At 53.3% G+C, this 15,151-nt stretch overlaps 2 protein-coding genes across 8 annotated transcripts; one reads left to right on the top strand and one right to left on the bottom strand.

Moving 5' to 3' along the window:
* Positions 1–202: 202 nt before the first annotated feature.
* Positions 203–6,650, top strand: NUDT17 (nudix hydrolase 17). 6 transcript variants are annotated; one of them, XM_055584532.1, is made up of 8 exons: positions 203–1,834; positions 2,142–2,328; positions 2,562–2,587; positions 2,737–2,829; positions 3,085–3,183; positions 3,406–3,542; positions 3,914–4,066; positions 6,515–6,650. In XM_055584532.1, the coding sequence occupies exons 1-8, from the start codon at positions 1,787–1,789 to the stop codon at positions 6,534–6,536; spliced, it is 765 nt and encodes a 254-aa protein (XP_055440507.1). In that variant the 5' UTR covers positions 203–1,786; the 3' UTR covers positions 6,537–6,650. The 6 variants fall into 6 exon arrangements, with proteins under 6 accessions (XP_055440507.1, XP_055440503.1, XP_055440502.1 ...); XM_055584528.1 differs by having other exon boundaries at positions 203–1,978; positions 3,919–4,066; XM_055584527.1 differs by having other exon boundaries at positions 203–1,978.
* On the bottom strand, positions 4,297–14,440 carry PIAS3 (protein inhibitor of activated STAT 3). Of its 2 annotated transcripts, none has more exons than XM_055584524.1 (14): positions 14,309–14,440; positions 11,262–11,679; positions 11,018–11,102; positions 10,726–10,776; positions 10,413–10,503; positions 9,566–9,700; positions 9,255–9,360; positions 8,484–8,557; positions 8,189–8,349; positions 6,751–6,884; positions 6,502–6,670; positions 6,232–6,365; positions 5,995–6,032; positions 4,297–5,468 (listed from the first exon to the last, which is right to left on the bottom strand). In XM_055584524.1, the coding sequence occupies exons 2-14, from the start codon at positions 11,674–11,676 to the stop codon at positions 5,202–5,204; spliced, it is 1,860 nt and encodes a 619-aa protein (XP_055440499.1). In that variant the 5' UTR covers positions 11,677–11,679; positions 14,309–14,440; the 3' UTR covers positions 4,297–5,201. The 2 variants fall into 2 exon arrangements, with proteins under 2 accessions (XP_055440499.1, XP_055440498.1); XM_055584523.1 differs by lacking the exon at positions 14,309–14,440 and adding an exon at positions 13,597–13,719.
* Between the last annotated feature and the right edge of the window lie 711 nt (positions 14,441–15,151).

Below are 15,151 nucleotides of genomic sequence, written 5' to 3'. Positions count from 1 at the left end.
TCTGCACCTGTTCTTTACTTTGTTAAACTGTAATATTAAACACACACACAGTGTAGAGAATGTGAAAGACTACCACGGAGAAGGGGATAAAAGCTATTTGTAGGGCTAGCAGGTGGATTGGCCCAAGCAGTCATACTAGAATCTGTGGATAAATGTCACATTTGCCAGCTCTGGGCTTCTAACACATCTGAAATTATGTGAAACTTAGCACAGTGCTTGGCATGTGATAAGCACTCAATAAATCACTGCTTTTTTTCTTCACCATTATTCCTAAAAACTGGCAATTGTAACTTCCCTCTCACAGTACTGTGGATAGATGACTAGTTGGTATAATTTGTCCCAGCAGCTTCATTTCATTTAAAACAGGTCTTATCTTATAATCACTTCAGTTTGCTCCTACCAAGTGTTAGTCCTAATTCGTTAAACATTGGAATGCCAATTAACTGTAGAGACAATATACAAAGATAACTCTTAATACAATACCATCTCTGCCTTCAAGACACTTACATCATTTTTGAGCATCCCCAGTACTAGGATGCAAAGATGAATAGCCTCGAGCACAAACGTAATGAAAGGGGACAAATAAGTACAAGGATGTGTTGGGGGCTGTAGTATAGAAGTAAAGGGGGGAAGGGTCAGGCAAGAAAGGAGGCAAAGAGAAGTGACACAATCTGTATTTTGAAAGATAGGGATTTACCAGGTGAAAGGGGGAAAGACCCCAGAGGGAAGCAGAGCCTGTTTCTTAGGGGACCCACAAATAGGATATGACTAGAAAACGGCATAAGTCCTGCCAGAATTGACAGGCAGGCGCAAGGACTGGTGGGTCCTTGCTATGCTGTAGTAAGTAGCTTAGCTTATCCTGAGAGCACGGAGAAGCAAGATGAGCAGATTTGTGTTTTGGAAAGATCACTCTGAACTGTAGAGAATGAATTGGTGAGGGCAGGACTATTTCAGTTCAGTCACTCAGTCGTGTCCAACTCCGTGATCCTATGGACTGCTGCACACCAGGCCTCCCTGTCCCTCACCAACTCCCAGGGTTTACTCAAACTCATGTCCATTGAGTTGGTGATGCCATCCAACCATCTCATCCTCTGTTGTCCCCTTTTCCTTCTGCCTTCAATCTTTCCCAGCATCAGGGTCTTTTCAAATGAGTCAGTTCTTTGCATCAGGTGCCCAAAGTGTTGGAGTGTCAGCTTCAGCATCAGTCCTTCCAATGAATATTCAGGACTGATTTCTTTTAGGATGGACTACGTACAGATTTGTAATAATATCTCAGGCAGAATATGAGGAAGACTTGAACTAGGGTCTCTGGAGGCTGGAGATTAAGACACAGATTTGAGAACATTTACGGAGGTAGAATCTGGTGGACCTGGCTGCCATTTGAGTGGAAAGAAAGAAGGTGTCAAGAATGTTTCCTGGGTGTCTGGCTAAGAGATAGATGTAATTAATCCGAGGTGTTACCTGCTAGCACAGGTGTGCAGAGTGTCCTGGAGGGCTGCTTACAGAGTTCCACCCATGCCTGGTGGGAAATGACACGTGAGTCCAGAAATCACTCAGTCTAGGGATCATTTTCCTAAACAGAAGATGGGAGGACAAGAGGAGCTGAGGATTTAGAGGCGTTCCGCTTTGTCATTTATTTATTACACTCCTGGATCATCCCCAAGGTTCTTCCCCCAATTTCCCCCTGGGACGTTCCGGAAGCCCGGTTTCCTTCAGAGCCGCCGGAAGGCTCGGAGGGGAAGCGCTGCTGGGCCACCAGAGGGCGCCAAGCGCGCCGGAGCCCGTGATGGCGGCGGCACGGGTGCTGCTACTCCTCTCCGGGCGTCCGGAGTCGGTGAGCTTCGCGCAGAGTGTGTGCGGCCTCTTGGGCGCCGGGTCGGGGCTCGGGCCGTGGCCCACGCACTGCGGCCTGAAGCGGGGACAACTGGTCCTCTCGGACAAGCCTTTCCCAGGCGCGTCGGCCAGGCTTCCGCTCCAGGTGGAGAGAGGAGGGGACGCGATGGGGCGGGTGAAGGACCGAAGGAAGGGACCGGGAGAGGGTGGGAGCTGGAGGCGAGAGGCCTGGGCCGGTCACCTGCCTCGGGCTCCTCCAGTTCTTTGTCTCTTCTGCGATGTTAACCCCAGTGGCTCCCTCTTGCCAGCGACCCCCTTTCTGCCCTTTTGCGGCCCTGGACCAACAGCCCAGGGCTCCGGGGGTTGAGCTGCCCCCGAATGGTCGAGGTGTGGATCTGGGTGTGGCGGTCATTCTGCAGTCCAGCGACCAGACTGTCTTGTTGACGCGAAGGACAAGCACCCTCAACGTTTCGCCCAACCTCTGGGTACCGCCAGGTGAGTGACCTGAGGACAAGGCCCAAGGTCCAGGAAAGAAATCTGCCTCTACCCCACAGCACTTTTCCCAGTCTCAATGACAGAAGTAGGCCCAGAAGTGTGGTAGGTCCCAGAATCACAAGGGGCTACAACTGCACCTGTGTCCACTGGAGGAGGGGGCAAGCGTGAATAGTGAGCGGGGGTCCCTGGACAGGAACACTACCTTTCACCGACTGGTGCCACTGTTGTTGCAGGTGGGCATGTGCAACCTGATGAAGAGGTAACCAATCAACTGAGCCAAACCGCACCCTATGCTGAAGGAGAGACCCTGTCTGGGACCACATGGGGTGTGGGCAGGGGGAAGGGCAAACACAGGACTTGTAGGAGCCAGGCATTGGCCTCTCTGACCTCCTATCCTCTCACCCCCAGCTGCTGGATGGGGGGCTTCGAGAGCTTTGGGAGGAGAGTGGACTCCAGCTGCCCCAGGGCCAGTTCTCCTGGGTCCCTCTGGGGTTATGGGAGGTGAGACAGGGGCCTGGGAGAGGTTCCTTCCTATCTAACCAAGGGCACTTAATAACTACTAACCCACCAAAGCCCACAGAACAGCCCTACTTGCCTTGACCACAGGGGAACTGATGGAGTGTGGGTGGTTTGGAGTCCCCAATCCCATGACTCTTCCCCATGTCCCTCCTACACCATTTCCACTCTCCACTTCCTAAGCTGCATTTCCAAAGTCTCAAAAAGGGACAGGAAGTTCTCTTTTTTTTTCCTTCTTAGTCTGCCTACCCCCCTAAGCTGAGCTGGGGTCTCCCCAAATACCATCACATCGTTCTCTACCTACTTGTCATCTCCCAGGAGTCACAGCAGCAGCTCCAGGTAGGGCTGGCAGTAGACGAAGGAAATGGGGCTGAGGAGGCCCAGAAAGACTGGTTCCAATGATGACTAAGGTGGGGGGAAAGTCAGAGATAACCACGAAATACAATAGCCTCTCCCCTGTCCCTGCTCCAAGTCTCTCCATTCCACCTGTGGGTAGGCTGTGATCAAGAACAGGTCTTCTGAGAGAGGCCATAACTAAAGGATCAACATGTCTGGCCCCAGGCCCGGATTCAACCAAATGCAGGAGAGGTGAGTGCCTTCATGTGGCTGGGACCAGGCACAGCAGCTGCAGTGGCTGCCACAGAGGATGGGACAGAGACCCCCAAACATCTTCCCCAGGACCTACCGTCTTCTGTACCGTAAGTAGGAACTTCTCCCTGTCCCTCCAACACATAGACATTGAGAAGTTCACCTTCTGTCTCCTCCTCAGGGCAAGACATGTGTTGTGGGGGAGATTTAGGGAGGGAGTTGGTCAACTGATAATGAAGAGAGCACATAGATCAAAGACACTGCCTATGATACTCCCAAGGGATCCTGTCTAATAGGCTCCCTGGGTTTCGGTCCCACACTCTCATTGGGGCAAGTCATTTTACCCTCCTTTCTGTAAAATGAGGTTAAGCCCCCCACCCACCCCTCTCCTGTGGTGGTTGCGAGGATCCTATGACCTAATGTATATGGAAGTGGGGCTAAGCCACAAGGCACAGCCCAGACAGGAGCTGTCGTTCTGCAGTGCAGTGGAACTAAAAGAGAATGGAGGAGCCCAGCCTCTGGCCTTGCCCACATCCACCCTGCTGCGGACAACCCCAGCCACGGCAGACAACAGAGAGAGGGTCAGCACTGGCACCAAGTTTGCCCTCACGCTCTGGCTGCAACATCTGGGCAGGTAAGGATGAGGAAGGACATAAGGGCTCCACGGTGTTGGGCTGAAGGGGCAAAGAAAGGAAGAAAGAACAACTGCCCTGGCAAGTCCTCAGTGTAACACCCAGAGCTCACTTGGACCCAGGGCCAGCAAGGGATAACAGAGCGTGGACCTCCCTCCCCACCTCCCCACACCAGGGATCTGGAAAGCCGAGTGCTTAATCACCTCCCCAGCCCACCTCCGTGACACTCACAGAACATTCACAACCTTTATTATGGGTAAGAACTTTGCTACAACTGTGAAAATAAAAAGTAAAATTACAACATAGATCCTGCGCCCCAGAGGAGCCTGAAAAGGGAGACAGGCGAGAGCACAAGGATGCTCCCACCTCCAGGAAAGGTGCAGAATGAGCCAGACCTAACCCCAGGGCCACCGGCCTTTAGAAGCTCAGGCCCCAGGCTGGTCAGTGTGAGCAACGTTGTGAACTTAAATATATAAATAGAGACCCAGGCAGTCAGCCAGGCCCTTCTCCCAAACGCCTGGGGATCCGGGCTAAGGCCTTATCTCCTCCTCAGTCATACTGGGCAGTAAGAGGCAAGGAAGGTCATCTTTGGAATATTTTGGTTTTTCTTGTTTACGCACAAAAGATCTGCAACCCAAAATAGAATTCTCCGTCCATGTGTCTGCCTATCTCAGTTACTCCACTTGTCTGTTTGGCCAAAGAAAACGGAATGGACACGAAGAGATGATGGATGCAGGGAAGGAGCAGAGCCAGCTGTGGGGGCTGGGAAGAGGGGGCATCTGGGGGACACAAGAAAAGCCCCCTCCCCACAAGGCCCTAGACAGTCAAGGCTGAGGACTCAGCCCTTTCCCCAACTCACATCCCATCCCATCTGCCTCCCACTGCCTAGGTTAACGGACCCAAAGGAATGTGCTGGATGTCAAAGAACGTTTCCAAAAGCAGACCCCAAATGTCCTGAAAAAGAGGTTAAATATTAACCCTTTGGGTGCTAGCCTCGTCAGGCAGAGATAAGGCCAAAAAACCGGTGTCCATGAAGGTATTTCTGGCCATTGACCAAAGCTCCCCTGCCCCCGCCCCAAGGGGTCAGAGTGGCCAGGAGTCTAGACTCCACAGCATACTTGTTCAGTGTTGGGAGACTCAGTCCAGGGAAATGATGTCTGACCGACAGCCAGTCAAAGAGGGACCTGAGGGCAGGGGTCCTCCATGGCCCTCCCTTAAGGTGCCCCCAGGGGCCACAATGCTACTGACACGGCCAGGAGGGGGTGCCGGCGTGGCACTGCGGTGAGAGCTCCCCAACGTGGGGGTGAGCGGGCCCAGGAAGTGGGAAGGGGTCCCTCGGTACTGGAAGAAGTGGCCCAGGGCATCCTGTTCATCTAGTGAGGTGATGACGGAGGGACCATAGTGCTGGGAGGAAGCAAGAGTGTGGTGTAAGATTTTATCCGGACCTTCCTTACCCGCCTCCCAGTCACCCATCTCACAAATACCATATGGGATAAATCAACCCCTCAGAATCCCAAAGAGTTCTCTGAGAAGCAGGAGAGCTCTCCTCTGACTCCTTCCCCCACACCCCAGCCCTCTTCCCTGCCCTGAGACAGCCCCACCAGCTCGGCCCTGTGGGCGTCTGAAATGTGTGGAATGTCCGGCTAGGGCAGCCACGGCGCTCAAGTGCACGTGGGTTGGGGGCAGGGTGGGGGGTGAGCACACAAGAGCAGAACTACACCAAAAACTAGAGACAAACAGTAACGGGACAGAGGAAGACTCGGGTGAGAATCTGAGGAAGTCCCAGGCGGGGCCTCCGAGGAAAATAAACTGCCCGTACCACCCCGCCCTTCATGAAGAAGCCGACTTAGGTCTCTCGGGAAAATGAGGGGCCCCATCAGTGCCTTGAGAGGAAGCTTCAGAGATATGAGGTGGAGAAGGGACCACTTACCTGACTCTCGGTCTGAAGAAAAGAAAATAAATCTAAACCTGGTAGGAAAAGAAAAATTAAAATCAACCTCCTATCTAAACACTTCATCACACACACACACACACAAACTCAAGGAAGTTCCCTGGATTGTAGCCCTTTGCAAAATAGCCAAAAAGCTTTGAAGAGGAGCAAGGGTTCTGAACTGGTTTGGGGGAGGACGTGGCAGGCCAGGGCCCCATGCTGTGATCCGTGTCATACCTTGGATATCAGCCCCGAGGGGGAAGGCGGGCGGGTACTCATGTAGTGGGAGACTGGACAGGAAATCCCCTCCCAGCGTGCCCATAGCAGGGCTCCGCAGCACCGAAGATGGCTGGTGACCAGATGTCAGGACTCTGTGGGGGAAGAGATGGAATCACAGGTGCCCTCACCCAGTTCAGCATCCCAAGTCCCCTCTCTGCCCCAGGGTCTGCCCATTCCTGATTTTTCCCTCTGTGCCCTGTGCTGTAGATTCAGCCTGTTTCTTCATACCCTTTGCTTCCAGGAAGAGCCGGGATGGCAGCTGACGTGACAGGACAGTGCTTCTTCGTCGGGGGCAGGTCCTCCTCATCTGATGAGCTTTCTACTGTCAAGTCAATAACTTCAACCTTCTTCTTACTCTCCGATGGATTGCCCTCTTGGACTGGGCTATACTGGAGGCCTGTGGGTGATAAGAAGACTGTGTCTCAGAGAAGAAGCCACACAAGACTTAGCTCAACTGGGGGACAAGGGGTCACTCACCATCCAGCCCATACCCTGGCGGGGGGCAAACCTCAGATGCCTCCTTCTTGGGTTTCATTGGGCACCAGGATCCATCTTCCATGAACTGGATCTCATCACAATCCGAGCAGGAATTAAGAATCTCCATGAATAAACTGGGGGAGAGGAAAGATGGGAATTCACGTGGCTGGGAGGTGGCTGGAACAGTGGCCACGGAGTTCTGGGACTCACCTTCCTGAACCTGTTTCCTCATCTGTAAATTAGGGCTGTTATCCACCCTCCTGACCTCTCTGGGTTGTTGGAATCAAAGCAACGTGTATAAAGAAAGTGAAAGTGAAGTTGCTCAGTCCTGTCTGACTCTTTGCGACCCCATGGACTATACAGTCCATGGAATTCTCCAGGCCAGAATACTGGAGTGGGTAACCTTTCCCTTCTCCAGGGGATCTTCCCAACCCAGGGATTAAACCCAGGTCTCCCACATTGCAGGTGGATTCTTTACCAGCTGAGTCACAAGGGAAGCCCGAGAATACTGGAGTAGGTAGCCTATCCCTTCTCCAGGGGATCTTCCTGACTCAGGAATCAAACCAGGGCCTCCTGCATTACAGGCGGATTCTTTACCAACTGAGCTATGAGGGAAGCCCAAGGTGTATAAAAGAGCTGTGAAAACTTTAAATGCTAAGTTTTAAAATAAATACATGCTAAAAAATCTGTTTCATGTGGTACTAGGGACAAGACAGAAGCAGCAGAGGTACAGAACACTACGAAAGTGTCAGTCACTCAGTTGTGTCCCACTCTCTGTGACCCCGTGGACTGTAGCCTGCCAGGCTCCTCTGTCCATGGGATTTCCCAGGCAAGAATACTGGGGTGGGTAGCCATTCCCTTCTCCAGGGGATCTCCTCGACCAGGGATTGAACCCGGGTGTCCTGCACTGCAGGCAGATTCTTTACCACTGAGCCACCAGGAAAGCCCTCTATACAGAACTCTATAAACCACCTCAAAAAAGGCACTGGGAACAAGAACCGTAACAGAGGATTTGGAAGAGAGTTAGACTCGCTAAATCAGCACATCCAGGCCCTCGAAAGAACCTGACTGCTATGTACAGTAAGAGGTCAGGTAATTGTTCTATGTAACAGTTTGTATACTTGGCTCTGCCACTTACCCTAACTTTGAGCAAGATACTGCATCTTTCTAGGCTTCAGCTTCCCTCCCCTATAATGACAGTACCCATCTCACAGGGTTATTGGCATCTCCCAGGCTTCAGTGAGATAAGGCATGCAAAGTTCTCAGCACAATGTGTAGTGAGTTCTCAATGTGGGAAGATAGATAATATTTCTATAAAATAGACAGGTAAGCGGGTTCAAGGGAGGGGAAGTAAGTTATTGATATGGATTTATATATACGCGGGGCAGTCCTAGCAGATATCCTCAGTAAAAGGAAGCAGAATGCAGAATGGTCCTACCCATCAATGATAAGCGATTCATAGGGAGCTTTCTTGTCACACACAGGACATGTCCACGTTGGTTTCTTCTCATTCATCTGTAGATAAAGGGCAGCATCGAAGCTCTGCAGGTGGGCGCAGGTGAGGGCGCGACAAGGGACAGTCAAGCGCATCTTCCCCAGCTGAGGAGAGACAAGTTCTCTGGTCAGAGTCCCCATGTCCCAGAAAGCTTTATGCCTACCGCCCTACGAACCCTCATCTGCGTCCAGAAGTTCATGCCACCCCTCCTCCCCCTTCTCCTCGCCCTGGTACCCACCGGGCACATGAGTGACACCCGGAGACTCGTAGTAGCCACCTCACTGTCCGGGTCAGCGGTCAACTTCTCCTTGACTGAAACAAGATGGGGCCAGAGCCACAGGGTCAGCAAGGCTGGAGAGAGCCCCGGGAGATGCTGAAGCCAGAAGCAGATGGCCCTGACTGAGAGGCAGCTGGGGAGACAGCCTTTGGGGGCCTATGGGATAGCATATGGGGGTGGCCTGGGACCTGCATTATGAAGGCTAAGTGGGGGAAGGGGATCTGCCAGTCCCTAAAGATGCTTAATCTTCAGCATCTTTGGCAGAGACGACCTAGAGGGAATTGAAGCATTGCCAAGACGGTTGGAGTAGACGATACTCAAGACTCTTTCTAGGGACTTCCCTGGTGGTCAGTGGTTAATACTTCATTTTTCCACTGCAAGGGGCACAGGTTCAAGCCCTGGTCAGGGAACTAAACCTGCATGCCATAAATAAATTAAAATTTTAAGTTTAAAAAAGACTCTTTCTAGTCTGGAGAACCCATATTCCAACAGTTAAGGTCTGTGAGGTACAAAGCAGATGTATAACTGGGAATGCAAGAGTGTCACTCAATGCCTGGAGTGCCCCCATTTTTCAACCACAAAGACTGGTAAGAGGGGTACAAGGGTTTTAGGGTTCATGTAAAAGGTAACAAGGTAAGTTGTCACAAGAAGGGTATAAGTTTAACTATAAAGGCCAGAGGGCCAGGAAAAACTGGATCTGGGTCGAGGGAAGAGGAGCAAGATGTTACTCACTCAGTGCCCGGGAGTGGTCTGGGTTCCGGATGCCCTTTGCTCTGAGTTTTTGTAGCAGGGTCCCTGCCGTCAGCTGCCTCACCAGGTACACGGACAAGGAGTAATTCTACTTGGAGGTGGGGGAAACAATTAGCCTCTGCATTGTACACCTCCACTACCACCATCTCCACTTTGTCACACAAGGGCCAGAGACAGCAAGTTAAGGGAGAGAGACCCACAAAGAGATGGATATTTCCCCAGCCCAAGACACTTGATGGTTCCCTCTCATTCCCTGCAGGCTTCTCCAGGCTCCCTGCCTCAACCATGCTCACCCGTCCAAACTCAGACGACCAGTTGACCACGATGGTGTTGGGAACAGTGGCCGAGAGACGAGCCAGGGGTGTGATATTGATGGGGCGGCTGGGTCTCTTGGGCTCAGCCCCGTTCTTGGTAGGGGGAAGGTAACCCTGGAGGAGGGAGGGGCGGACTGGTCAACACATCTTGTCTTAGGTTACTCACTTTCTGGAGAAAAGGTCAGCTCATTCTCTGACCAAGGAGATGGGGGCCCATTCAGTGACTCAAAAAACTGGGGCACTATCTAGGGTCAGGACTGAGGTTCATTCCTGGGGGAAAAGGAGAGCTTATTCACTAACCAAAGATAAAGGAACCTGCTCACTGCCTTCTTAAAAAGAAGAGTAGGGATACCCAGTTTCTTCTAACCCTCAACTCTAGGATCATCACTTCTGAGAATCTTCTCTGAGTCTTTGGGTTGAACTAATATCCCTCCTGATGCTGGGAAAGATTGAAGGCAAAAGGAGAAAAGGGCAGCAGAGGATGAGACAGTTGGATGGCACCACTGACTCAATGGACATGAACTTGGGTGAATTCCGGGAGATGGTGAAGGACACAGAGGACTGCCATGCTGCAGTCCATGGGGTAGCAGAGTTGGATACAACTTAGTGACTGAACAACAACAACGTCCCTTCTCTGGGTTCTAAGAGAACCTTTGTTCAACCCTATCCTAGTTCTCACCAGACTATATCGATTCAGGCAGTAAACTGAGCACCTACTATGTGTCAGGCACTGTGCTAGGCACATCTCTTTCATAACAGATGTGTAGCTAACATTGAAGAACTCAAACAAGGAGAGGGCGACTGTCAGAAGAAGAAGAGCATTTACCGGCAGGGGGCACAGTTTCCCATTGACCTTGACAAAGAGGTTGGGGGGGAAGTAATCTTCCTGGGGGCAGCTGGTCTCACAGAGACAGAACCTGGTAACAGATAAGAGAAGATGAAAGTGTGGGAGGCAGTTTCTGGAACAAAATCTGACAAAGAGAGGTAGGCAATCTCAGAAAATCAATCAAGGGTATCTTCCAAACAAGAACTTCAGGCGGGTGTGATGGAGCAGGGGTATCTCCTAATAAGGAGCACTCATACCCTCACTTCGTTCCCACCCTCAGTGGGAGACCTGCTGGGAGACAGCATCAACTCACCTTAACTGCACCTGTATGGTATAATCACATTTGGCTCCTGGCAGAACCTCTCTGAAACAGGGAGGGAGAAGGAGAGATGTCAGTGTGTGGTCCCTGGCAGGTAGCACATGAGTGAACAGAGAAACAGAGTTAGATGTCCAGGGGATAGAGACGAGACATACAAGAGAATGAGGGACAGAGCAGGTGCAGGAGGATGGTGAGAAGGGGGGCAAAAAAGAAAAGAAGAAAGTCAGAAAGCAGAGTCTCAGGGTAACCACCCAAGGATGAGGCAGGGGGACTCAAACAGACATACCTGGAAGTAAGAATCTGCTGCACTTGCTGGGGGGTGAGGGCAAAGGTGAAGTGCGCTTCCTCGAACCGCTGGCTAGAAGTGGATGCTGAGGACACAAAGGGGCAGTTATTCCCAAGCCCATGCCCACGTGGCCACAGATGTGGCCCCTATTCCAGTGTGCTGAGCCCACAGGACAAAAGGCTAAGAACGGCTTGAGGAAGAGGCAGGGAGGCCAGGAAGACCCAGGGACCACAAAGATCCATACCGAGGGTGGTAGGCCGGATGAGCTCCCCGTAGATTTCATAGAAGGGCAATGGTTTCATGGTAACGTCAGGGTGCACAGGCTGGGGCAGAGGAGGGTGCATGTCCACTTCACGCTTGGGGCCCAGCAGGGTGCCAGGGGCCAAGAGGGCCGGGGGGATGGGAGCCAGAGGACCAGGAGAGCCTACAGGAGGGGTTCCAGGGGGCAAGGAGAGCAGAGAAAGATCAGAGGGCCCCAGGGTCTTGCGGGGAAAGCGTCGGCGGTAAAGCTCTTTGATCTTCATCTGGACGCTGGGGGCACAGCTGGACTTGAGGAGGTGTAGGGCCTTGGCCAGGAGCTCGTGCTTCCGTCCACTCTTGTTCCGGCCAGCAAAGCCGAGGAGCACCTGGAGCTCAGACACCCGGAAACTCATCACCATGTGCTGTGGAGATCAGAGAAGCTTGAGGATCCTACCTTGCACAGACCTGTCCTGCCAAAGACACTGGGGCTGAGCTATTAGGTGGGCAATGCGCTTTCCCTCCAGCACTGATCTGAAAGATGCTTTGCAGCCAGTGGATTACTGCCAAACTGCCTACCTAGCCAAAAGGACATCTGAGTCCCATTCTAGCAACCCTCAGGTCACCTCTCCACTACCCCCCAGGCTTGAGCAATCCTGTCTCCCCATCCCGTAAGTTGACCAGGTGGGGGCAGGGTGCATGCCACCCTACAGCACAACTCTGAGTCCACTACAGCCTCCTCCCACCACCCTGCCTTGAGCCTGGACCCTCCTTTAAGCCGCTTATCCCCTCTCCTGCTCTTTCTCAGACTCTCAGACCCATCCTAGCCTCCTGAAAGGGAACAGGAGACAGGGAGGAGAGGGAGAAGAGGATTCAGGCCAGACAGCCCCGCAGGGAAGAAAGGGGCCAGGTGGCTGGAGGATTGTGCCTCAAAATCAACTCCTCTCCACACCTCAATCTACCTCAGCTATTTTCCCCAAGCTTTTGTGGCCAGGTCAGGGTTCAATGCTCATAACTTCCCAAACCTTTTCTTGGTGTTATTTACATAACCACTCACCCCTCAGTCCTATTTTTTCTGGGAGAGAAACAGGACCAAAACTTGGGGCAAGGGGTTAACAGTGAATTGTGGAGTCCAGGTATCCTTCCTGTTTACCTGTTTACTCCATCTGCCAGGAACTAATAACCTGCTTCTCTCCTACCCAGAGAAAGTAAGTGATTCTTCCCTTCCTCCACAGGGGTGGAAGAAACAAGGGGAAAGCTCTAAAGAGAGCCCCTGGAAGAATGGAGAGAAGGTGATCAGCCCCTGAGCCAGACTGAAGAACTGCACACTCTCCTAGGAAGCTGGAACCAGTGACTAGACCTCAGGCCTTCCCATGACTCTGGTTCCATTTCAAAAGGCAGAATAAAGCCAGGAGGCAAGGGGGTGAACCCCATGGTTTTTAAAGGTTCTGCAAGATGGTTATTTATCCTCAAGATTCTGGTAGTGGTAAGCTCTCCGCTTAGAGGACTCACTTCTGTGAATCTCCAGGAGACCCTGCCACAGGCCGATCTTACTAATCATCTGCAATTCTTATGGAGGCATTATGGCTTTGGGCCCCTTTTGAGGAGTATGATTAAAAACTTGCTCCTCTACCTTTATCCTCATCCTTATCTCCTCGGTCCTGTCTTTATTTCTCCATTAGCTTTGTCAAGAAATTCTTCTTTTCAATCCCATAGTCTCACACTTCTCTCTCTCTGCCCAGAGATACCGACTCACTAAGGCAGGACCTTCCTCTCAGCCTCCAGGATGCTTCTGCCCCACCCCTTCGATCTATCCCCGTACAGCCCCGCCCCCTAGATCTCAGCCACCTACTGGTACTTCCCAAGGCTCAGATCCCAACAGCAGCCCCAAAGTCTCTATCCTCTCAGCGCCTTTCCCCCAGGAGCCTCCCGGTAATCGGCCCCCCAGCCCCATTCCCATCATCTGCCCCCTACTGTCACCTCTCTAGGCCTCGATCGACTCGCCCGCTTTGCCTCTACAGCAGCTTTTCCTCCCCGCCCTACCCCTACATCTGCCCCTACTACCAAATTCGACTTCTACCCCGGGTCCCCGCCCCCTGAGCCTCGGCCCCCAACAGCTGCAATTCCCCTCGGCCCCACCCCTACATCTGCCCCGCGGCCCCGCCCCCGGAGCCCCGCGCAGCCCCTTCCTCGCCCACAGCCACTTCTCACCATCCCCAGCAGCCAGTCCCCACCACGTCTCCGGCCCCCACCCGAGCCCTCAGCACCCAGTCTCGGTCGCTTCCCAGACTCAGCGTACAGCCGGGCTCAGTCCAGATGGGGATGGGGGAGGGGGCCGGTACCTTTAATTCGCCCAGCTCCGCCATCTTGAGACATCGCAGGCGCCCGAGCCCGAGCCGAAGCTCAGGCCCAGGGACCGGCGCACAACTCTCCACCCCGGCGCCGGCCGCAAATGCCGCCTGCTCCGCCCCGTCCGGCCCCCTACACCTCCCCTTCCCGGCCCCGCCCGCCGTGTTTCGGACGAACCCCAGCCTCAGCCCCTCCCTCCACAGCCGGACCCAGCCGCTGCACGTCTTTGGCCGCGGTGCCAGACCCGTAGACCCGGAGGGAGTGTGCCGCCCGAAGGATCGCGGGGTCCCCGGTAGCATGGGAGAGGAGGTGAACCCGAAGTACCTGGGGGAGGGGGGCCTTGCCACGCCGGAGTCGGGAAGGGATGAGCTTTGAGAAAGCCAAAGATACTTGGGATATGGAGGGAAAAGTCTCGAGAAGGGCTTAATCTCAGAGAAATGGGGGAGGGGGGAGCGAAGTTGGAGCAAACCCCCTCATCTCCCTATCTACAAGTTTAACCAGCCAAATTCAAGAGTTCCACCAACTCGGGAAATGGGTGAGACCTGATCCATTTTAGGGACGCTATGGAGTCGTGAATAGTTTATTTCAAGACGGCTATTCTCAATTCTTCACCCCCTCCCCCCCACCGGTTACATTGTATCTCATGGTCCCGCGGTAGGGCTCAAATTCGCCAGCAAAAAGTTTCGTGCGGAGAGTGGGACTTACCGGCACAGTTGCAAGGAGCGGGGAGGGGGCTCGGGACGCTCAGAGGGGGAGCTGAGGAGATGGGGGGGAGGGGGCCCGGCGCTGCTCCCAAGGTCTGCACGGCTGGAGGTCGGTCCGGCAGCTGGACGTTGCAGCAGCAGCTCCGCCCGGGCGGGAGCTCAGCCCGGCCCAGCGCTGGGACTGGGGCCGCCCCCTCCTGGATGAGCCCGCCAGGACAGCGGAGATGTGGAGAGGGGCGGAGTCTGAGACGGGAGAGGGCGGGACTCTGAGTCTGCGGAGGAGAGATTAACTCCTCTAGAGAGTGGATGGGAGAAAGCAATGGCACCCCACTCCAGTACTCTTGCCTAGAAAATCCCATGGATGGAGGAGTCTGGTGGGCTGCGGTCCATGGGGTCGCTAAGAGTCGGACACGACTGAGCGACTTCACTTTCACTTTCCACTTTCATGCATTGGAGGAGGAAATGGCAACCCACTCCAGTGTTCTTGCCTGGAGAATCCCAGGGACTGGGGAGCCTGGTGGGCTGCCGTCTACGGGGTCGCACAGAGTCGGACACGACTGAAGTGACTTAGCAGCAGCAGCAGGGAGTGGATGGGAGAGACGTTCTTGGATTTCACCATTCTCACTACTGTTCTGACTCCCTACAAGCAAACCCTTATATGCGTTTTGAGTGGAAGTATACTGCAAATAAGGACGGTGTGGACCAGAAATCCGATCGCTAAAAGAGGTAGCTACTTACAGTGAGTCTCTCCTACGGGAAAGAAAACATGAGCTGCTAAAATCCGAAGTGTATCTAAAGCCTACCTCCTCCACCTGTGGTCCCCTACTCCCTACCTCAAATACAC

The sequence above is a fragment of the Bubalus kerabau genome, chromosome 6, assembly GCF_029407905.1.
Source record: "Bubalus kerabau isolate K-KA32 ecotype Philippines breed swamp buffalo chromosome 6, PCC_UOA_SB_1v2, whole genome shotgun sequence".
In the NCBI taxonomy this organism is placed as follows: Eukaryota; Metazoa; Chordata; class Mammalia; order Artiodactyla; family Bovidae; genus Bubalus; species Bubalus kerabau.
Note: the sequence above shows the minus strand (reverse complement) of the source record. Positions and strands in the feature narration are given on the sequence as shown.

Excerpts from the sequence above, each read along its gene's own strand:
- NUDT17 (XM_055584528.1), top strand. The coding sequence starts at position 1,787 with ATGGCGGCGGCACGGGTGCTGCTACTCCTCTCCGGGCGTCCGGAGTCG. Across the intron at positions 2,588-2,736 it reads ATGTGCAACCTGATGAAGAG|CTGCTGGATGGGGGGCTTCG; the intron begins GTAACCAATCAA and ends TCTCACCCCCAG. Across the intron at positions 2,830-3,084 it reads TCCCTCTGGGGTTATGGGAG|TCTGCCTACCCCCCTAAGCT; the intron begins GTGAGACAGGGG and ends TTTCCTTCTTAG.
- PIAS3 (XM_055584523.1), bottom strand. The coding sequence starts at position 13,620 with ATGGCGGAGCTGGGCGAATTAAAG. Across the intron at positions 9,701-10,412 it reads GGAAACTGTGCCCCCTGCCG|GGTTACCTTCCCCCTACCAA; the intron begins GTAAATGCTCTT and ends TCCCTCCTCCAG. Across the intron at positions 9,361-9,565 it reads GGTCGTCTGAGTTTGGACGG|AATTACTCCTTGTCCGTGTA; the intron begins GTGAGCATGGTT and ends ACCTCCAAGTAG.